Consider the following 21,818-nt stretch of genomic DNA (forward strand, 5'->3'; position numbering starts at 1 on the left):
ATTACTAATATAAACACACGTTTCCAACTTATAATATCAATATAAACTAATTCAGTGAACTCACAGTATTAAATCATATTAATATAATTTTAACCTCCCCCCCTGCGGTCTTCCCCGAAATGGTTCTTCCCGGTGATGTTAGCAGCAGCATGGTGAAGGAGAACCCAGCGTGGATTAACAACAACAACCACTCTCTCTGGATTTAAACGGTTATTTGTATTTAACTGCCACCTTTCGTTTGAGGTCTGACCATCTTTAACCCCGATTAGTCGGCGTAAAGCGGCAGAGATCCCGTTACAAGATGGTAAACTGATTTATTTGAACCTAAGCTAACCTCTATAGCTAACAGTGGCTAACTTCACTGATGTGCTTTACTAATAAACACTGTTTTTGATGAAAGACAACATCGTTTACTGAATGTTTTTTTCTATTATTCGACGTGGTGTTTTTTCTGCTCGTGTTAGATGAAGACACCGTAATTACAATAAGGTGGAAATCCAAAATGTATCTAATAGATGTAAAAACACAGGTTAACAGGGGTAGCAAAAAGACGTGATGTTATATCAGATCAGAAGTATAATGTGAGGAAAGAGTAGCTGTGCATTGTTGGATAGTGTTTGAAACCTCCTCATAAATGGCAGTGATTGTGGAGCTTACGCTCACATTGGTGTTTATATTCTATAACTACAGTATAATCTGAAAAAAGGGAGACGGGTAAATAACGATGTTGTCCACCTCGATCTTCATCATCCACCGTCACGGCCGTTCACTGCTTGTGTTTGTCTCTTCCAGCCTCCTCGGAAGAAGAAGTCGTTCATCGAAAAGAAGAAGGCCGTGACCTTTCACCTCGTCCACAGGAGTCAGAAGGACCCGCTGGTCGCCGATGAGAACGCCCCCCAGCACGTCCTCCTGGCCGCCACCAAGGTACACATCCTGTTGTTTTTATGAATATAAACGTCGCGCTACTTTTAAAAGAATGAACAATGTGTACAATATTCAGCATTTTCCGTCTTTTCTATGTCGCTCAGGACACGGAAAAGAGGCAAGAGGAGCTGAGGGAGTTCGGCGTTTTCTTCGACGACGACTACAACTACCTGCAGCACCTGAAGGAGGCCGTGGTTACGGTCGAGCTGGTGGCGGCGCCGCCGGCACACGGCGAAGGGCGAGCGGTTCATCGCCGCGATGGAGACGCAGAGGAGGGCAACAAGGCCGTTCCTGTAAGTTGACTCGCAGTCACCCCCTCGGGCCTGGAAGGCCTGGAAAAGTTATGGAGTTTAAAAATAGCTTTTGAGGAACTTAAAAAAGTTAAAATGTGTGTAATCTTGGTCAGAAACAGTGTTTCAACAGTTTGCTACGAGCAAAGTGGACCTAAAAATGCAATTTAAAGCTTTCTTCAATCCTGGAAGTCCATTGTGTACATTCACAAAAAAAGGTCAACAAACAAAAGATAACTTCCTGTTTCGTCCGATGGTACAGACCGCCAACATCAACCTGCCTTCCTCGGTGTTCGCCTCAGAGTTTGAAGAGGAGGTGGGACTTCTGAACAAAGCTGCTCCTATCTCAGGTAAACTCCATCTCAAATAAATGACACTGCAGCCCGTGATTGTCTGCTGTCTTATCGGGCTGTCACTTGAAACTGAAAAAGGGTTGTTGTTAGTCCCAAAAACACTGGACAATTTTATTTATTTATTTTATTTATTTTATTTATTTTATTTATTTTATTTATTTTATTTATTTTATTTATTAAACACAATCATTACCCTTAAAGTACGTTGTGGGCGTTACCGCCCTCTGCTGGTGGTCAGAGTGAACTGCAACAACACTGATCTTCCAGTCAGTCACATACATGTCATGCTTTTTAGATTAGGCACGGTAAAAATTATCAAATATATGCTAAACAATTTAAGGAACACGTTCTTCTATAATTTATGTATTTCTATAACTATAAATACCTAAATTATAATTTTTACATGACGGTGATTATTCTACTTATTACAATGAGATTAGTCATTTTAGACGCCGACACTTTCTCCAGACTAAAAAAATATTTTAATGTAAAAATTACATCTTCCTCCTCTGAGAACAAAACAATTCAATAATTGACTTAATTACTCAGGGTGATTTTCTTTTGTCGGTTTAGGCAATTTTCTTTATTTTTCTCAGCTGAATGATTTATCTCCAAGATACTTCCGATCATTTCTCTGGTAAACAATATATTTAAAAATGTGATTCTGTCTATTAAATCAAGTGAATGATTAATAGTTTTCACCAGAGATCGTATGCATTACATTTTGGTGTATTTGTAGCGACAAAAGCAAGTTAAACATTTTGTATCTCGGACGTCTTTCCGTCGTCTGCGTCTTCCGGCTCATTCGTGATTTTGTGCGTCCCCCTGCAGGACCTCGGCTGGACATGGACCCCGACATCGTGGCCGCCCTCGACGAAGACTTCGACTTCAGCGACCCCGACAACCTGCTCGACGACGACTTCATCGCCAAGGCGAACACGGCGGGCGGCGCGGGGTGAGAAACCAAAACATGAACACGTCTTTTCATCACTTTAAACTTGTTGCCTGCTTGATGATTTCCTGTGTGTGTGTGTGTGTGTGTGTGTGTGGCAGGGGTGACGGTGATGATGATGATGATGATGAGTGGGAGGACACAGATGAGGAGGGGGGCTTCGGCTCTGAGGGGGGGCTGTCGGGCGACGCGGCTCGAGAGTTCATGTTCATGGACGAGGAGACGAAGACTCGCTTCACGGAGTACTCGATGACATCATCCGTCATGAGGAGGAACGAGCAGCTCACCCTGCTGGACGACCGCTTCGAGAAGGTGAACCTTACCGACTGTAACAACTGTTTATCACATTGCACTATATATATATATAATATAATATATATGTATATATACATATATAATATAATGTATTATATATAATATAATTTATTATATATTTATATATCTCTTAATGCAACTCTCTATATATATACATATATCTATGTATGTATTTATATAATATAATTTATTATATATAATATAATTTATTATATATATATATATATATTTGGATGAAACTCAATATATCTATATATATATATACATATATGCGTGTGTATCTATTTATATATATGTAATTTATTATCTAAAATATAATGTATTAATTTATTATATATATATATATATAAATATAAATCTGATGCAACTCAAAATATATATATATAATATTATATATCTTATTCTTGATGCACCTCTGTTGTTTCAGTTCTACGAGCAGTTCGATGAAGATGAGATCGGCGCTCTGGACAACGCGGAGTTGGAGGGATTCATCCAGCCGGACAGCGCCCGCCTGGAGGAAGTCATCAAGGACTACTTCCTCCAGAAGGGGAAAGAGTGAGCACCTGTTTACCGGTTTAATATTATTATTCAGTCTTTGTGGTCGCATCGTTGTCGTTTTAAAGCACTAAAATGCGTCTCTGGCTCAGATCCTTGAGGCCCGACGACTTGGGTCCAAAGGAACTCCCTGTCCTGAAGGAGGAGGACGAAGACGACGATGAGGAGGAGGAGATGGAGACACTTGTGATCAAGGCTCCTCGGGAGAAGTGGGACTGTGAGACCATCGTCAGTGAGTTTGACTTGTTTACTTGTTTACTTCAGTTTCGATAAGAAGGAGAAACGCGGGGCGGAACATCCTCCTGAAGGACATTTGTCTTGGTTGGTTACAAAAAATTTTTTAACTGGGTTTATTTAATAAGGGACAGTGCACATTGATAACAACATTTCAGTAAATGTGCCAGAGTTAGCCAAGAGGCTATTTTTCATCTGTTGTCCCATAAGCTCATTGATACGGTTTTATTGTCGTCTTCAATCAGCCGTCAGATGAAACTCTGGAGTTCGATGCTCTGAACATTCGTCTCGTGTTTCACTGTCTGAGGCGGTCAATGTTTTTATTGGGAGCCGAAGGTCAAAGTCGACGTGCAGTAAAGTTTACTGAGTGAAATATAATGTTGGTCTGGGCGCTCTGTGGATGTGTTTGTTGTGTTTCCTCCAGGTACGTATTCCAACATCTACAACAAACCCAAAGTCATTCAAGAACCAACAAAGGTATGAAAACACCTCCTTCTGCCATCTTTTATTTACCTGTTATTAGCTGGAGAGAGAGGCGGGGCCTAATTATGAATAAAATGATGCAACGTATATTTTATTTATATATATATAAATTATATATATATATACACTACCGTTCAGAAGTTTGGGATCACTTAGAAATGACTATTTTTCAAAGAAAAGTACTCAGAGACGACAAAGGAAAGTCTTTACTCGTCTTCCTCCCGTCCTCAGACGAAGCCGATCCGGGTGTCCCAGAAGACGGGCATCCCTCTGGGCGTCCTGCCCCCCAAAGGCCTCACGGCCAAGCAGGCGGAGCGCATGACGATGATCAACGACCTGGACCTGCCGCGCGCCTCCACGCAGCAGCGCGACAAGGAGGAGAGCCCCGAGGAGAGGAAGGCCAGGAAACGAGCCATCAAGGAGGAGCGCACGGTGAGGACGGGCGCTCTGTCTGGTTGTATAGAAGTCTACGCTTCATGTGTTAAAGCTGCATTCTCTCTCCTGACCACCAGGGGGCGACTCCTCTGGTTGTATAGAAGTCTATGCGTTGTGTGTTAAAGCTGCATTCTCTCTACCGACCACCAGGGGGCTCCTCTGGTTGTATAGAAGTCTATGCTTCATGTGTTAAAGCTGCATTCTCTCTCCTGACCACCAGGGGGCGTCGTGAAACTGTTTTGACCTGTTTTTCTATCCCCTGTGTGTCCACTAGGAGCGCCGCGTGGAGAAGAAAGCCAACAAGATGGCGTTCAAGGAGGAGAAGGTCCGCCAGGAGAAGCAGATGGTGAACCTGAGGATCAACGTCCAGGGCATGAAGCTGTAGGGGAGCGGCGCCCCCTAGAGGCCTCAGACAGACCGCGTTGTTCCCTCCAGGCCACCAGGGGGTGAAGTTCCTTTGACTCGGCTTCAGATTTATATTAAGAGAAGAAGAAGAGCCAAAAGGGGGAACACTTCTTCATGCTCCTGCCGGTTGAAACTGGAGTTGTTCCGATACCAGAATCAAGAGACTCTCGTACGTAAACAACAACACCTTTGGACACAGCCACACGTAAACAACACACCTGTGGCGAGGTCGCAGCCGGTGAACGCCGCCGTGGGTTTCGCCGTCGCGACGCTTTCTTTGCTCGTTAAAAATAATAATTGAGGCGAATTCGTGATGTGTGTGTGTGAAATTGAGTTTGTTAATAAAGAGAATGAAGACTTGTTTACATTTATTCGTTTTGAGCAGCTGATTTGGGGGCGGCTGTAGCTCAGTGGGGTAAGAGGGCCGTCCTGCAAACCCAAGGTTGTGGGTTCGATCCCCGCTCTCCCCATTAGTTGCAAGTCGAAGTGTCCTTGAGCAAGGCACTGAACCCCCAGTTGCATCACTGCAGCCCTCTGCTCCTTAATAACTACGGAGGGGTTAAATGCAGAGAACTAATTTCCCCTTGGGGATTAATAAAGTATATATCTTATCTCTTATAAAACACAATAAAAACAAAGAAAAGCCACCAGAACGTCTCCAGATGACGTCAGAAACACAGAACAGAGAGGTTCTCTTCTCTCCTTTGTTGGTTCTCTCGTTCGTTTTCTTGTTTACTCGTTTGTTCTCATCTTTGTTGGTTCTCTTATTCTCTCGTTTGTTGGTTCTTATTCTCTTCTCGTTCAGATCCAGGAGATTGACACCTCGTCTCCATGAGCAGTTTCTCCTCTGAGGAACGAGACGTAACGAGATAATCCGCCAGGTAAACATTGTTTTTCAGCTTTCAGAAAAATAAACAAAAGGATAAAACCCGTTAGCAGAGTTTTATAGAAGCTGTTTGACGCCGTCAAAGCCCATTTACAAAAAGATTTGTTTTAAAGATATTTCAACTGTTTAGTTATTTGTGCCAAAGCTCCGCCCCTTTATCAAAAGCATGTCCAGCGACACTCGGCCCTTAAAAACATTAATTTATTAAAAACATAAATCATAATCCCTCTGGTGTCTATGTACAGATCGACTGACTCCAGATCAGATGACATGTCGACAACGTTAATCCACATTTAAAAACGACTTCAGCGTTAAACCGCTGGCCCGCCGATCCGGTTCTGCAGGTGTGGCGGAGCCGGGAGGTATTTATGACAGGTGTCAGGTGTCATAAATACGGCCCGCCGTGTACGAGCCGCTCGCTTCAATTAATTTAAAACGAGAATCATAGTAAAAATACAAAATAAAAGTCTGACCCAAATGCCAGAGGTTTTCTTTCTTATTTTAACTTCAGATGCCATTTGTCCACCACCAAAACACATGTCAGAACTACTTTCTACCGGAGAAATAGTCCCTGTGACCGCGTCACTCCCTGAGAGATTACTTCTTCTTCTTTACCCCAATTTAATTTGAGGACAGTGGCAGAACACCTCAAGGTGCAGGTGAGAGGAACACATCTGTTCTTTGAGGTCATTCCGGTTGAACTGTAACAACAAGCAGCGGCACTTTTGATCGGTTTCTTCTCGTGGAGCTCGTTGACTGGCAGGTCACCGGGTTGAGTCCCTAAAGGTCAAAGGTCATGTCTGCAGTCGTAGGGCGACAACGCCGCCTCAGAGTCGTCCTCACAGGAGGCCTCTGAAAGTTCTCTCTCTGAAAGTTCTCCCTCTGCGTACAGCTGTCCGATGGGCAGGAAATCAGCTCCGCCTCCTCCCTGGAGGGCCGCCTCCTGCTCCTCCATCTCCACAGCCTCCATTTCCCCAGAGTCGTCGCAGGATCCCTCTGAAAGTCCTCCGTCTGCGTATTGAGGGTCCGGCTGGTGACCGCCACCGCCGCACTGGAGGGCTGCTTCTTCATCTTCCTCCTCTTCCTCCTCCTCCATCCGGGCTCTGTGGTCGGTCACTGTCAGCGGGCTGATGTCTATATAGGGCACCGGCGCGTACCTCAAGCCCTCCTCGTGGTTTTCCATCGGTGGGATCTACGTGACAAGAGGAAGGTTTTTAAAAACACAAATAAATATATGTATAGATATTTAGAAAGAGATCTTTTTTATATATATTTATAAATACATATTTCTTTCTAAATGTCTATATATATGTATAGATATTTAGAAATATTCATTCATAAATAACTATATTTATAAATACATACAATTCTATATTTATTTATGAATAAATATGTATTTATAAATAAATACATTTATAAATATATAGGTTTATTTATTAATAGACACATATTTATATATACATACAACTACATTTATATGTGTGTTCCAGTTCTTACCCGAGGGTTTGGCAGCGTCTTCATGGTGTAGGCTTTCGCCTTCCAGACGGCGATTATCACCATGACCACGACGATGATCAGCAAGAGGAGCAGCATGATGCCGAGTGTCAGCATGTTGGCATCTGCAGGACACACACAAAAATATTGTATTTATTTACAGCGATTAAAATTCATTTAACCTTTTCCCTTCTTTTTGTTGTTGTCTAACCGCGCTTTTATTTTGAAGGGCAAGTTCACAGTTTTTTTTGTCATGGGGACGCATTTATTATGTTTTTATATAGAAGAGGCACACACACACGTCGGTAAGTTAACCTGAGGTCGAGTGAGTCAGATCGAACAGGTGAGTAACCACGTCCCTCCACGCCCTTATTTCCTGCATACCAAACTACTTCCTGTTCCTGTTGGTGGAATGTACACGTACTACTCTAGTACTTAACTTCAGTACATGATCAAGGTGCTTTAATCGACTTCCCAACATCTCAAAAAGGTTCAATATTGTACTTTAACTGACGGCTTTAGTTACTTTACTCAGTTTTTTTCTCCTCCACCCCGTGACGGCGAAACTTCGTTTCGCCGCACGCGATAAACTCCTCCCACTTCTTCGGATTAATAAACATCTCTAAAAAGATGAGCTGGAACACGCGTCCAGAGTTCTACTCGCGTCTTGGAACCGAACACTTCCCGTCGACAACCTCGGCATAAAGACATCGCGCTCGCCGGACGCTTTTATTTTGAAGGACCGGCCTACCGGTCGAGCTGCTGGCGCAGACGGGGCCCGTCTTTCTGAACGCCACCTTGCCGACGCCGCCGCGGCCGAGCAGCGTCCCGGTCAGCGTCTTCACGCACTTCTTGGCGCCCTCCGGGAACAACAGGTCCAGTTTGCATAAGTCGTCGGCCGCCGAGCAGCTGCCATTGGAACCGCCCTGAAGGGGGCGGAGTCACAGAGCGGAGGATTGTAACTGGTGGGTTTTGGAGGACGGTTGTGAAGCGACAACAACAACAGGAAGTACAACAGGAAAAACAACAAGATTGAGAACGAGAAGAAGAACAACAAAAAGAGGAACAACAGAAAAACAACAACAAGAAAAAAGGACAACAACAAGAGGAACGAGAAGAAGAACAACACGAACAACAAAAATAACAAGAACAACAACAAGAAGAACAACAAAAAGAACGTGAAGAATACAAAAGAACAGCAAAAAGAACAACAACAACAAGTAAAAAACAACGACAACAACAACCGTGTGGGGTTGTGAGACGCTGCTCACCGCCGAGAACTGAATGGCGCTCGCCGGCCTCAGCTTCTCGTGGATGTCGAGCGGGTTCCTGAAGCTCAGCGTGGCTCCTGATTCGCTGTCTTTCAGAACCACGGTGGGAAAGTCCAAGTCGCCTGAGACGAGGAAAACAAATAAACAAACAAGATGGAGACGCGCTCGCGTTCGCGGGGGACGAACGTCCGCCACTCACATCGCACGTCGGGGAATTTCAGCAGGTTGTAGCTGAAGGTCCTGGTCGCGGACGCCGACTGGCCCCGCCCCTCTTTGGCCGTCACCGTGACGAAGAGGAAGCCCAGGTAGCGGCGCTCCGAGGCCCAGACGAAGCGGTTCAGGTCGAACCGGAGCGCCGTGGTGTCGTTCACCTGATGCCTGAGGCTGGAGGAAAGAGCCCAAAACGCGCTCGCTGTGACCAAAGATCTGCTGCTGCGTTTACGCTCAAGAGAATATATAGATAATTAATTTCTTTTAAATTATATATATATCTTTTTTTGTTGTTATATGTAATTTACATTTATTTTAAATTATATAAAATATATGTAGAATTTGAAATGAAATTGATTATATATAATTAACACACATACATATATATAGTGTATTATTGTGTGGGGGTTGTTGAGTTTTAATAGGATGAGATATATATATAAATAATTTAAAATAGATGTAAATTACAGCAAAAAACATTTTTGATTCAGATTTTTTGTCGTAAAATAAAATGATGAATAAAAGCAAATGGACTAACAAAATTAAAAGTTTTGAGAAAAATAACCAGAGCTTAAACGTAAAAAGAGCCTCAGCGGTGGATAAAAACAACAAAAATGCAGATCAACTTTTAAGAAAATGCACACACAAAAATTTAGAATAATTTAGCAAAATGTAAGATACTATTATTCCAAAAAGTGCCAAACTTAAAATGTTGCATAACACACCCTGCAGACCCTCCCATGTGGACCCTGAAGCCGGCACCGGGCGGCCCGCCGTGTTGCCAGCTGACCGACACGTTGAGGTGACGGCAGCTCAGCGTCACGTTGAGCGGCGGCTCGCCTGCAACAAATCAGAACATCAATAAACTGATCCTGGATCAGCTGGAAACTCGTTTCTCCTTCTAGAGATACGGGTTCCTCCAATAAGATCATAATACGGTGCTTTGATGATATATGAAAAGAAGATGAAATGAACTTTTTTCTTGAAGTACAGTCGACTCACCAGAGAGGCAGACGCGGCCCGTGTCCCTGAACGCCCCGTCGCCTCTCAGCGTGACGCACTTCTCGACGCCCAACGGGAACGAGACGCGCCGCTTGCAGTCCTCCTGCGCCGTGCACGAGCCATTGAAGTCTTCCTGAAGGTCACAGAAGGTCATGGGAAGCCTCGCTTTCTGTCCGTAATGCATTTTTTAAAAATGTATTTGCATTTGAACTCGCCATAAGGATATTATGAGTGGTTAAAAAAGTCTATATTATGAAGCTTTATGCCTCATTTATATACATGTATAAAGCTAGATGTTCTCACCCCGCCGGTGGACACGGTGAAGTGGAACGGCTCCGCCGGCTTCTCGCCGTAGAACACCAACGGGTGAGTGAAGCTCACGGACATCGCCGAGTTCCCGAGGTCCTCCAGCTCCACGGGGGGGAAGTCGAGTTCACCAGAGGGGAGGGGAGCTGGGGGGGGGGGGGGGGTTAACATGTAAAAGAACAAAACGATAAACAAATATACACCGTCAAGTATTTCAAATATGGCCGGTACATTTGAGCAAAAAATAAATATTCTCTATTTTTTTTAAACAATCATTCAGAATACAACAAAACTGCTTGAACCTTTTATTTTTATATATATACATATACACAAATAAAAGGTTCAAACACTTTTGTTGTATTCTGAGCGAATCTTTAAAAAAAAATCTGTGCAGTATTTTCGGAGAATCGGTACAGTTTCACAAAATATTATATATTTGTAATTAGAGTATATATATATATATATATACACACATATATATATATTCCTCGTGGTGAAGAGTGAATTCAACCCACAGAACGTTGCGTCACCTTCGCCCACGCGGAGGCACGACGTCATCGAGCGTCAGAGCTCATCAAAGCACATCCCTGCAGACGTGTTAAATCTTGTACCAACTCCCACAATGCACTGGGGGGCGGCGGGAAACGCACATATTTCACAATCATGTCAATCCACACAGAGCGGTGGAGGAGAAGTACAACAACAGGAGTACCGAGTAGTATTCTGGCTCTTCGGCATTCCACTGGCTGGTTATTTATTTTGTTTTTAATCCTCAGAGATTTTACTCGTCAGTCAAAGTCAGAGTGTGAGTGAGTTTATTAAATATTAAATGTGTGAATGGAAACGCCCCAAAGAGCTTTTAAAAGATGATCATCGTGTTGAATTGTCTTATTTAGGCCCCTTTAATCTAACTTTAGGCAAATTTTATCTTACTTTAGGCACCTTTAATCTAACTTTAGGCACCTTTAATCTAACTTTAGGCACCTTGTATCTTACTTTAGGCCCCTTTAATCTAACTTGAGGCACCTTTTATCTTCCATGCATTATAATGCATTAAAACTATTGGTATTATTTTAAACTAGGATCCTTAGAAATATTCAGTGAGTGACCAGCAACTGTGAAGTATTCTGAGAAATACAATTATATGATAACTGTTATAAAGCATTGTGGATATTGTGAGAGGATTTATATATTCTACAGTGCCATTAGGATATTATAACACACATGTGTACGTTATCGAAAGGAATTTCACAAAAGGTGAGAAAGCATCACATGGTTTCAACTTTTGTCGTCAGATTTTTCTAACCTGAAGATTTATATCGTTTATCAGTTTGTTTTCCGATAATAAAACAGTTCAATCACGTGAATTGGACTCACCCTAACAGCGACGTGTTTACGCCCTTTGCCTCCCGAGCCGGCTGATAAAGGGCAGGTGCAGCGGTTCAGGTGCAATGCAACTCGAGGTGCAGAAACTTCTGTTATTTAAACACTTCTTTTTTTTAACATGGAGTCACAGCTGAGCAAAAATAATGCATTACAACCAGAGAAACTCTTAAATATGTGTTTCATTAAAAAAAGATATTCTGTTTGGCTACTTATTGAGCTGATTATAAAACTCCCCGTGGACCTTGAACGCATCTAAAACTCTTTAGAAGTTTAGATGCAGTGTCACTCAAAGTGTGCTCAACAAAACTCGGAACTAAAAGCATTAGAATAATTTATCTGGGACATTTTACTCAAGTTTAATGTTAAAGATACTTGTAACTGTACTTTTACACCATGTATTTAATAGCTACGTTGCAGATTCTGATTAATAATAACAAATCAAATTGAGTCATACATTATGATGTATTGCTGTAGATGGGAAGTCCCAAACTACTAGGAAGTGTGTGAATAAATCTAAATAAGCTTTACCAGCTGCAACATTAATGCATACATTATTTAATCAAAGAATATAATAAACATTATTCCGATATGGACATTTCTGCACACTTTTTATTTCTATTCTTTAACTATATTTTGCCCATAATGCACATAATATTTGTTTTTACTTGTAACACTATCTCTTCCATCTCTCTCGATTTTACTTTTAATATAATAATAATCACTTATTTTATATAGCGCTCCTCAAGGCACCCAAAGTCGCTTCACACACACACACACACACACACGCACACGCACACGCACACGCACACGCACACGCACACGCACACGCCCCTCCCCCACCACCAACATTCATTCACATCCATACGAACCGGGGTGAGGCTGCGGTGCATGTCTTTATGATGGTGGGGGAAACCGGAGAACCCGAGTAAACCCACACAGACACGAGGGGAACATGCAAACCCCACACAGAAAGGACCTGGAACGACCGGGATTCGAACCCAGGGCCTTCTTGCTGTGAGGAGACAGTGCTAACCACTGAGCCACCGTGCTGCCCCAGATATATGTATATATACACACAGTACCATACACAGAGACCATCGGCTCTGCCAAGCGGGAGTTCAGGAACAAGGTGGAGGAAAAGCTCAAGAGCCATGACGTGAGAGGTGTGTGGAAGGGGCTACAGACAATCACGGACTTCAGAGGGAAAACCAGCGGTGAAGAGAACTCCTCTACCTCCCTCCCAGGCGAGCTAAATACATTCTTTGCTCGGTTCGACGTGAACGGCAGCCCGCCGAAGGCAGCGCCGCCCGAGGAGACCAGCCTGCTGATCATCTCAGAGGCTGACGTGCGCAGAGCCTTCAAGCGGGTGGACATCCGGAAGGCGGCAGGTCCCGACCACATCCCGGGGCGCGCCCTCAGAGCATGTGCAGACCAGTTGGCAGGAGTCTTCGCAGACATCTTCAACCTCTCCCTGTCCCAGGCTGTTGTTCCTGAGAGCTTCAAGATGTCCACCATTGTGCCTGTCCCCAAACACCCCAAGGTAACCTGCCTGAATGACTGGAGACCCGTAGCCCTCACCTCGATTGTCAGTAAATGCTTCGAGAGGTTGGTCAAGGACTTCATTTGTTCCATGTTGCCTGCCACGCTGGACCCATGGCAATTTGCATATCGTCAAAACAGATCCACCGACGACGCAATTGCCATGGCACTTCACACCGCCTTTCCCACCTGGAGGAGGAACTGTTGTGTGCGAATGCTGGTTGTGGACTACAGCTCAGCGTTCAACACTATTGTTCCCGCCAAGCTCGACACCAAGCTCAGAGGTCTAGGCCTGCACTCTACCATGTGCAGCTGGATACTGGACTTCCTGTCGGGCCGCCGCCAGGTGGTGAGGATGGGCGGTACCACCTCAGAGCCGCTGACCCTCAACACGGAGCCCCTCAGGGATGCGTGTTGAGCCCTCTCCTCTACTCCCTGTACACCCACGACTGCACGGCCATGCACAGCTCCAACGTCATCATCAAGTTTGCTGACGACACAACAGTGTTGGGGCTGATCACCGGCACGACGAGACAGCCTACAGGGAGGAGGTTGGATCACTGGTACAGTGGGGCCAGGAGAACAGCCTCGTCCTCAACGCCAAGAAGACCAAGGAGCTGATCGTGGACTACAGGAAGCGGAGAGGAGAGCACACCCCCATCTCCATAGACGGAGTTGCAGTAGAGAGGGTCAGCAGCTTCAAGTTCCTCGGCGTGCACATCTCCGAGGACCTCACATGGACCACGCACACCACTCACGTGGTGAAAAGGGCCCAACAACGCCTGTATTTCCTTAGGCGACTGAGGAAATTCAACATGGCCCCCCGCATCCTCAGAACATTCTACACCAGTACCATCGAGAGTGTTCTGACAGGTTGCATCACCGTCTGGTACGGGAACTGCACCGCCCTGGAGCGTAGGGCACTACAGAGGGTGGTGCGGTCGGCACAGTACATCGTTGGAGGTGAGCTTCCCTCCATCCTGGACATATACACCAAGCGGTGCGTGGCCAGGGCCAAACGGATGATGAAAGACAATAACCACCCCGGCCACAAACTGTTCACCCTTCTACCGTCAGGCAGGCGATACCGCAGTATCAAGTGCCGCACAAACAGACTGAGGGACAGCTTCTTCAGTCAGGCCATCAGGCTGCTGAACAAGGACTGAGACCCTCATTAACACTACACACCAGAACATATTCTGTGAATATCTATGGCCATGGTGTATATTTTATTACATTGTTTATATATATATATATTGTATATATATATTGTATGTATATACATATATATATATATAGTCTCAAAAAAGTGTATATTTTATTACATTGTTTTATATATATATATTGTCATGATGTATATTCTATTACACTGTTTTATATATATATTGTTAATACTTTCTTCTTTTTTGTGTGTGGATATTGTATAGTTTATTCTCATTCTTATTCTTTTTTTAGTCTGCTACTGCTGTCGGGTGTTTTGCACATAAGAATTTCACGAACCGATTATACTTGTATAAAAGGGGATGTGACAATAAAAACTTGAAACTTGAAAGTATATCAAACTAGATAAATAATATGACTTAAAATATAAAAAAGGAATAAAGAAAAGAGTTTGTAAATTACTAAACGTTTTTAGCACAAAATCACAAGCATGGATTTTTTTCTGATTCTGAAAATATTTAATATATTTTTAAAACACCTTTTATTTTAAATGAATATATAATATTTATGTCAATTGTACTTCATTAAAAAACAGCTCGATAGAAAACGTGTCACGACCCACAGCTACAAAAACAAAACATCAGCTTCATGAGCTTAAATATTGAGCCACTTACCGGTAGAAACTCCTCCGAACACAAGGAGCAGGACCATGAACGCACCACCCGGCAGCATATTTACGGTCCCTGGAGCTCCCGGGGGACCGAGGGGCCAAAACACCACGAATGAGAACCGGCCCACGAGCGTCCGGAGAGCGGCACTCGGACCACGGCACGCAGAGCTTCTCCCGGCCCCTCAGTTCCGGGTTTTCTCCTGAAGTTCCATTTAAAATAAAACTGGACCGACTCGACAGGCGGTGTGGGCGGCGGAGTGATAACAGCCGCGTCACCTGCTTCACCTGAGAAATAACTCAACACCTTGATGACGTCACGTCCGCTGTTTGACGTCCTACTTTTAAAAAAACAGAAACAAATATATAAAACAAGTTGTTGTTAAAACTCTTTTATGTTTTATGTTTAAATCCATTTTTTTAAAAGTAGGATGTATAATTCAGCATTAGTATAAATGATAGATCGTTTCCGGTTGTCTGTTTCAGGTAAATCAGTTCCTGAGAAAATAAAGAACATCTGGTTGTTGTCGCCACCTGCAGCTCATAACTGGACATTACATTATTTTACAGTTTTTGCACCTATATGTATATATATATATATATGTATTTTCTTTCTTCTTCTTTTTCTTCTTTCTTATACATATAAACATGCAATACATCTACTTTTATATATATTATATATTATATTATATATGTATATATTATATTATATATATTACATATATATATATATATATATAATATCTATAAAATTCGATGTACTGTATATATAAACAACTTATTGTTGTTGCCTGTAGCTCAGTGGGGTAAGAGGGCCGTCCTGCAACCGCAAGGTTGTGGGTTCGATCCCCGCTCTCCCCATTAGTTGCAAGTCGAAGTGTCCTTGAGCAAGGCACTGAACCCCCAGTTGCTTCCCGGGCGCTTCACTGCAGCCCACTGCTCCTTAATAACTAAGGATGGGTTAAATGCAGAGAACTAATTTCCCCTTGGGGATTAATAAAATTGTATATTTTTATTTTTAATTTTTTTTTTTTAATAACTTGACATTAAATATTTGTTACAGTTTTTGTACGCATATATCTATCTATATATATGGATTTTTTAAATACATATAATTATTACTGTGTCTTTTAAACATGTTCCTAAACTCACATATGCAAATATGTTTATTGTTTGACCCCAAATATAGCAAAAAGGTACAAGAATCATATTTGTGTTTTTAGGGAAATGCAAATATAGATGCAGGGTGGTGTGCATACATTTACAAGTACAAGATAATAAAAGGGGTGTCGGGATTCTCAGTTAATTTAATACATTTATACAGTGGCGGGCCGTGGGCCTGGGGCCTGGGCCTTCAGTGAGGTCCTACACAGTCCCACCCGAATTAATCCACCTCTTATTACTATCATTATGATGCCATGGCTCTAGACCAGGGCTGCTCAATACGTCGATCGCGGCGTAGTATTGGTAGATCGCATGACATTAAAAAAAATTGGCCCGCCCCCGTCATTTTCTCTATAGCACGTCTTTGTTCATTTATTAAACTAAACAGCCGTCTGATGTTGATCGTATCTACACAACAGCATGTCATTTCTCTCGGCTCTCCGTCTCGCGCGCTGCAGAATGCGCGCATCGGGACGGAGAAAAAGAAGGAAAAAAAGTCACTTGCACTCGTTTGTTCACTAAACAGGGCATTGTCGCACCCAAAGCAGATTTCAAGTATATGCTCGACCAAATCGACATCTTCTCCTCCTTCCGCCATTGTGGGTTGAAAAAACAGCTTTGTAGTCCGCGAATTAATTCCTTTATCAAATTCAGTTTCCTAGTTCTGAGGTTTTGCATCTACCTGCCCATAGGCCCCGCCTCTCAATATTGGTAATCCAATCAAAAGACGTGCACGCCCTCCGCCTGCTAGCTGGCTCCTGTGCCGGTTCTGGGGCCTTCTAGAAGGCCTAGAGGAGCCAACTCTAAAGCTGATTGGTTGACACAACATTGTCATTCCCATTCACTTGAAGCTACCAGCGCCCGCAATGTTGATTCTGAAGGCCTAAGGGCAGATTTTAGCCCCCTGGCAACACACGATGGCTGAATATGATTGGATAAAAGATCTAACATAAAAACCAGCCCTCCAAATCTCAACCTGGCGCTGGCAGCAGCGCAACCAAGAGGAACGCTATGAAATTAAGAGAATAACTCTTACTCTGGGAAATAATTGAATACATATTTGTGGGGAAATATATTTAGAAAAAAATATATATTCTGATGATGTTTAGGCCAGCAGAGAAGGCCTTGCTGGCCCTGACGACCCGCCACTGCATTTATATATATATGCATATATGTATGTGTATATGTATGTATATGTATATGTATACAAATATATATATATATATATATATATATGAATAAATGTGTATGTATCGTTTTGCCCTGTTATAATTTTAATTTTTTTATTTTGTTGTTTATGTCTGACTTTTTTGTATTTTTTTATGTTAATATATCTACATGAATAAGAAAAGTGATACAAAAAATAATCATATTTTTTATTTTTCCAAAAACTTGCTGAAATTCCTGAGATACAGTTTAACTTTTGGCACAAATATTCATTCATGACTCTTAAAGAAACATCAGATTCCTCCATGAAAAGAAGTGAAGCGCGTCTCAACGACGTCGCCGCTTCATTCACACTCGCTGAAGAAGTTTGTGACACTGGAACACTGGGGAGAGCTTTCCTTCAAGAAGTTCCTATAAGATGGAAAAACAGAGAACAAATAAGAGAAACAGAAGTTATTAGTGAGTCAGAAAGCATTTAACATCATAATAATAACACATTTGACTTCACATAAAACTATAGGAACCGTTTTTTGAGTGAATAAGAGGAAGAGGAAGAGGCGTCACTCTGCCATGCAAACTCACCTCCAGGCCCGAGTCCTCACCAGGCAGTCGATGTCGTCGGTGATGTCATCGTCAATGAACGCTTCACGGCGGAAAAAGAGAGAAGGAAGTTAATCAGATGCAAAATATGTGACGTGAATAACTTCAAAGACTCAAAGACTCAGAGACGCAAAGACTCATAGACTCACCTCGGCAGGTTGTGTTGCACCGGGAGCAGAGCCTGTCGGACAGCTGGAAGAGCCCGAAGTGGGCCCTCCGGTGGACACTGCGCGTCTCACGATTCTCACCTTCCTCGTCATCTTCCTCTTCGTCACTTGTCTCCTCCTGCGTCACCTCGTCCTCTGCGTCCTGATCACGGATCTCTTTCTCCTCGTCCTCTTCCTCTTCGTCACTTGTCTCCTCCTGCGTCACCTCGTCCTCTGCGTCCCGATCACGGATCTCTTTCTCCTCGTCCTCTTCCTCTTCGTCACTTGTCTCCTCCTGCGTCACCTCGTCCTCTGCGTCCTGATCACGGATCTCTTTCTCCTCGTCCTCTTCCTCTTCGTCACTTGTCTCCTCCTGCGTCACCTCGTCCTCTGCGTCCCGATCACGGATCTCTTTCTCCTCGTCCTCTTCCTCTTCGTCACTTGTCTCCTCCTGCGTCACCTCGTCCTCTGCGTCCCGATCACGGATCTCTTTCTCCTCGTCCTCTTCCTCTTCGTCACTTGTCTCCTCCTGCGTCACCTCGTCCTCTGCGTCCTGATCACGGATCTCTTTCTCCTCGTCCTCTTCCTCTTCGTCACTTGTCTCCTCCTGCGTCACCTCGTCCTCTGCGTCCTGATCACGGATCTCTTTCTCCTCGTCCTCTTCCTCTTCGTCACTTGTCTCCTCCTCCGCCACCTCGTCCTCTGCGTCCCGATCACAGATCGCCATCTCCGTCTTCTCGCCTGAGTCGGACTCCTCGCTGGTCGTGACGTCCCTGCGCTTTCGTCCGACGTTGCCAGAGATGTCGGTCAGTGATCCGTCGGTCGGTGACTCGATGGCCAAAGGATCGGCGGTTGTCGTCCTGGGCTTGTCGTCCACCTGGACCAGGCCGGTGTCCAGACCTGACCTTATTTCGGCCTCACAGATAACTGCAATGAACCAGCAATAAGAAGAAGAAGAAGAAGAAGAAGAAGAAGAAGAAGAGAGAAGAAGAGTTATTCATGAGTGAATCTTTTTTCACTCATGAACATTTGAACTATTGAAATGTTTTAACTCACCTATTGAGATATTTTAACTCACCTATGAGATGTTTAACTCACCTATATGAGATATTTTAACTCACCTATATGAGATATTTTAACTCACCTATTGCAAGGATTCTGTCCTTGGTGCTTTGGAGTTTCCGCGGCAGGACGATGGCTTCCCCGAGCTTTTCTCTCAGCTCACATCTGGAGACGGTCCGGCCCTCGGACCGACCTGGCACCAGAACCGCCACGACCAGAACCACGAGCAACCCCAACTTCATGTCGACAGCTTTCTTGTGGGGGAAATGAAAACATTAGATTGTTTTAACTAATCTTCAGTGTTTTGGCTCTGTTTAGATTATTGCACAATGCTGGAAAACTAAAAAAGAAGTGACCGAATATGAAAAAATCAAATAATGAATGTAAAAAATAAAAAAATATATATAAAGTTATTATTCCCACAAAAAGAACTCAATGAGCTTCCATCACTCTGAGCTCCCAGTCTCAGTCGGTTTAACTTTTCAAAGTTAACTGTAACTCAATTATCATTATCATTTCGGGAACATTTGTAAAACAAGAAAAATGAGCCCTGATAAAACAGTAAAACATTATTAAGAAAAATAAGATTTAATTTGAAATATTGTAACTGAAAAGTATGTTAATGTCCTTAAAGGTAAATGTGCAGCAGAGCAATAAGCAAAACATCATTCAATTCAAATTAAGTAGTTTTTTTGTTAGCCATCTAAATAGTGAAATGTCTAATTTTACTCATTTATTCTGCAAAATAAGAGAAAATGTGTACATTTACACCAAGAAGATTAAAGTCTCATTAAACCCCATCTGTATTTTAATTATAGCCAAAAGTAATTCACAAAGACATGAAGTACAAGATGTGCACAGCGGAGACAAATAACTGTCGAAGTAAATGTATTTATTATTTAAATGTGTGTGAATTGACTGTTATGATCTTTATTCCAACTAATTCAGGGAGTTAAACCAACAAAACAAGTAAAGTTATGAAATATAATAAAACAGCAGAGGCAAAAAGGTGATGATTCTTACCACGTTCTTCTACCTGCAGCTCGTTGGTGGCTGATGGAGGTGTGCTGCTCTGTGGCTCAGAGGGGATAAAGCTCTGTTTTTATATCTTGTGACTTCCACCTGTGGAACAACCGGCTTTGTGAGTTGTCACCCCTGTGTGACATGGTTTGTGTGCAGGAACAAGGAAGTTGGCAAAGTCCTGACAACACACAAAGGCAGCTGTCACCAATGTGAATGAATGCATCACATTTAATAAAAAGAAAACCATAATGACACCCATGTAGCCATGAAGGTGTCATTTAAGCATAATGAGTTACAGAAACAATAAAGCATTACAATCCGTTAAAAATGGCCATAAGCTTTATGTGTGTAGTCCCGTAGTGTCATATTTATCTAGTAATAATATATATATATATAATTATTAACATTTCTTTTATATACATATATATATACACATATATATATACAAATATATATATACACATATATATACATATACACTGCCGTTCAAAAGTTTGGGATCACTTAGAAATGTCCTTATTTTTCAAAGAAAAGCATTGTTTCTTTCAATGAAGATAACATTAAATCAATCAGAAATACCCTCTCTACATTGTTAATGTGGTAAATGACTATTCTAGGTGGAAACGTCTGGTTTCTAATGAAATATCTCCATAGGTGTATAGAGGCCCATTTCCAGCAACTATCACTCCAGTGTTCTAGATCGGTGATATGGCGCCGTACGTGATGGCGGCTGTGTTGCGAGCTCCCGGATTTTGTAGTAGTTTTTTGTTATTTATTCTTCTTATTGCGACTATTTTTGCACAAAACGTTAGCAGCCAGTTAACGTACGACAGATGCACACTTCTGGAGATTGGATCGGCAGTTGCTCGCCGCCTACCAGAGTTTTTCAACTCTTACTCGGACGTCCCGCCAGGAACAGTAGCGGAACTATCTCCGTCCATTTTAGGCGCGATCTCACGCAAACGTCGCCGACGGAGGGGGAAGCGAGCTGGCGTGCTGGTTAGGCTGAGACGTCGAGCCAATCGACCCCACTACCCACCATTTTACTGGCAAATGTACAGTCTTTGGACAATAAGCTATGCGAGCTACAGGCTCGTATTCAATTCCACCGGAAACTAAGGACAACTGCATCATCTGCCTTACGGAGACATGGATGTCGGAGGAGGTTACCGACTCAGCCATCGAGCCGGCAGGATTTTCCGTCCACCGCGGACAGAACAAAGACTCTCTCTGGTAAAGATCGTGGAGGGGTATGTCTCATGATAAACAGATCTTGGTGCAACCAAAGTCATGTACATACTCTCAAGTCGTTCTGTTCCCCGGACCTGGAGTACCTACTGCTCATGTGTCGACCATTCTGGCTACCAAGGGAGTTTACAGCAGTCACCGTAACTGCTGTGTACATTCCGCCTCAAGCTAACACGGACATAGCGCTGAAGGAACTCTACGGGCGATCAGCGAGCAGGAGTCGGCACACCCGAGGCTGCTTTCATTGTGGCGGGGACTTCAACAAAGCGAACCTGAAGAAAGTTCTCCCAAGTTCTACCAACACATAAAGCAACACGAGGGACACTGCTACCTTCCGGGATGGATACAAAGCCCTCCGCCCACCGTTCGGCAAATCGGACCACCGCTCCATCCAACTACCGCCTACAGGCAGAGGCTTAAGCAGCAACCAATCGCTGTGAAGGAAGTGCAACGCTGGTCGGACCAATCGGAGTCTATGCTACAGGACTGTTTTGAACGTGCTGACTGGGATATGTTCAGGGTCGCGTCGGACAACAACGT

At 43.3% G+C, this 21,818-nt stretch overlaps 3 protein-coding genes across 4 annotated transcripts; 1 reads left to right on the plus strand and 2 right to left on the minus strand.

Moving 5' to 3' along the window:
* The first annotated feature begins 142 nt into the window (after positions 1–142).
* ltv1 (LTV1 ribosome biogenesis factor) lies at positions 143–5,317 on the plus strand. Its single transcript, XM_056408409.1, has 11 exons — positions 143–304; positions 793–924; positions 1,029–1,217; positions 1,477–1,564; positions 2,399–2,522; positions 2,621–2,831; positions 3,262–3,389; positions 3,482–3,621; positions 4,048–4,100; positions 4,338–4,538; positions 4,816–5,317. Exons 1-11 carry the CDS (start codon positions 302–304, stop codon positions 4,924–4,926), a joined length of 1,380 nt encoding a protein of 459 aa, XP_056264384.1. The 5' UTR covers positions 143–301; the 3' UTR covers positions 4,927–5,317.
* Positions 5,318–5,871: 554 nt separating this feature from the next.
* LOC130189545 (uncharacterized) lies at positions 5,872–15,108 on the minus strand. 2 transcript variants are annotated; one of them, XM_056408407.1, is made up of 9 exons: positions 14,876–15,108; positions 10,113–10,261; positions 9,810–9,942; positions 9,533–9,647; positions 8,797–8,981; positions 8,598–8,719; positions 8,078–8,252; positions 7,330–7,451; positions 5,872–7,024 (listed from the first exon to the last, which is right to left on the minus strand). In XM_056408407.1, exons 1-9 carry the CDS (start codon positions 14,931–14,933, stop codon positions 6,620–6,622), a joined length of 1,464 nt encoding a protein of 487 aa, XP_056264382.1. In that variant the 5' UTR covers positions 14,934–15,108; the 3' UTR covers positions 5,872–6,619. The 2 variants fall into 2 exon arrangements, with proteins under 2 accessions (XP_056264382.1, XP_056264381.1); XM_056408406.1 differs by having other exon boundaries at positions 9,810–9,978.
* Positions 15,109–17,394: 2,286 nt separating this feature from the next.
* On the minus strand, positions 17,395–20,111 carry LOC130189553 (uncharacterized protein DDB_G0283697). Its single transcript, XM_056408416.1, has 5 exons — positions 20,031–20,111; positions 19,090–19,261; positions 17,949–18,872; positions 17,782–17,842; positions 17,395–17,610 (listed from the first exon to the last, which is right to left on the minus strand). Exons 2-5 carry the CDS (start codon positions 19,247–19,249, stop codon positions 17,544–17,546), a joined length of 1,212 nt encoding a protein of 403 aa, XP_056264391.1. The 5' UTR covers positions 19,250–19,261; positions 20,031–20,111; the 3' UTR covers positions 17,395–17,543.
* Between the last annotated feature and the right edge of the window lie 1,707 nt (positions 20,112–21,818).

Source organism: Pseudoliparis swirei, chromosome 24 (assembly GCF_029220125.1).
Source record: "Pseudoliparis swirei isolate HS2019 ecotype Mariana Trench chromosome 24, NWPU_hadal_v1, whole genome shotgun sequence".
NCBI classification, from domain to species: Eukaryota; Metazoa; Chordata; class Actinopteri; order Perciformes; family Liparidae; genus Pseudoliparis; species Pseudoliparis swirei.

Excerpts from the sequence above, each read along its gene's own strand:
- ltv1 (XM_056408409.1), top strand. Across the intron at positions 2,523-2,620 it reads AACACGGCGGGCGGCGCGGG|GGGTGACGGTGATGATGATG; the intron begins GTGAGAAACCAA and ends TGTGTGTGGCAG. Across the intron at positions 4,539-4,815 it reads CCATCAAGGAGGAGCGCACG|GAGCGCCGCGTGGAGAAGAA; the intron begins GTGAGGACGGGC and ends TGTGTCCACTAG.
- LOC130189545 (XM_056408406.1), bottom strand. The coding sequence starts at position 14,933 with ATGCTGCCGGGTGGTGCGTTCATGGTCCTGCTCCTTGTGTTCGGAGGA. Across the intron at positions 8,982-9,532 it reads CACATGGGAGGGTCTGCAGG|CCTCAGGCATCAGGTGAACG; the intron begins GTGTGTTATGCA and ends TCTTTCCTCCAG. Across the intron at positions 8,253-8,597 it reads GCGCCATTCAGTTCTCGGCG|GGCGGTTCCAATGGCAGCTG; the intron begins GTGAGCAGCGTC and ends CGCCCCCTTCAG.
- LOC130189553 (XM_056408416.1), bottom strand. The coding sequence starts at position 19,249 with ATGAAGTTGGGGTTGCTCGTGGTTCTGGTCGTGGCGGTTCTGGTGCCA. Across the intron at positions 17,843-17,948 it reads GTGCAACACAACCTGCCGAG|CGTTCATTGACGATGACATC; the intron begins GTGAGTCTATGA and ends TCCGCCGTGAAG. Across the intron at positions 17,611-17,781 it reads GTGAGGACTCGGGCCTGGAG|GAACTTCTTGAAGGAAAGCT; the intron begins GTGAGTTTGCAT and ends TCCATCTTATAG.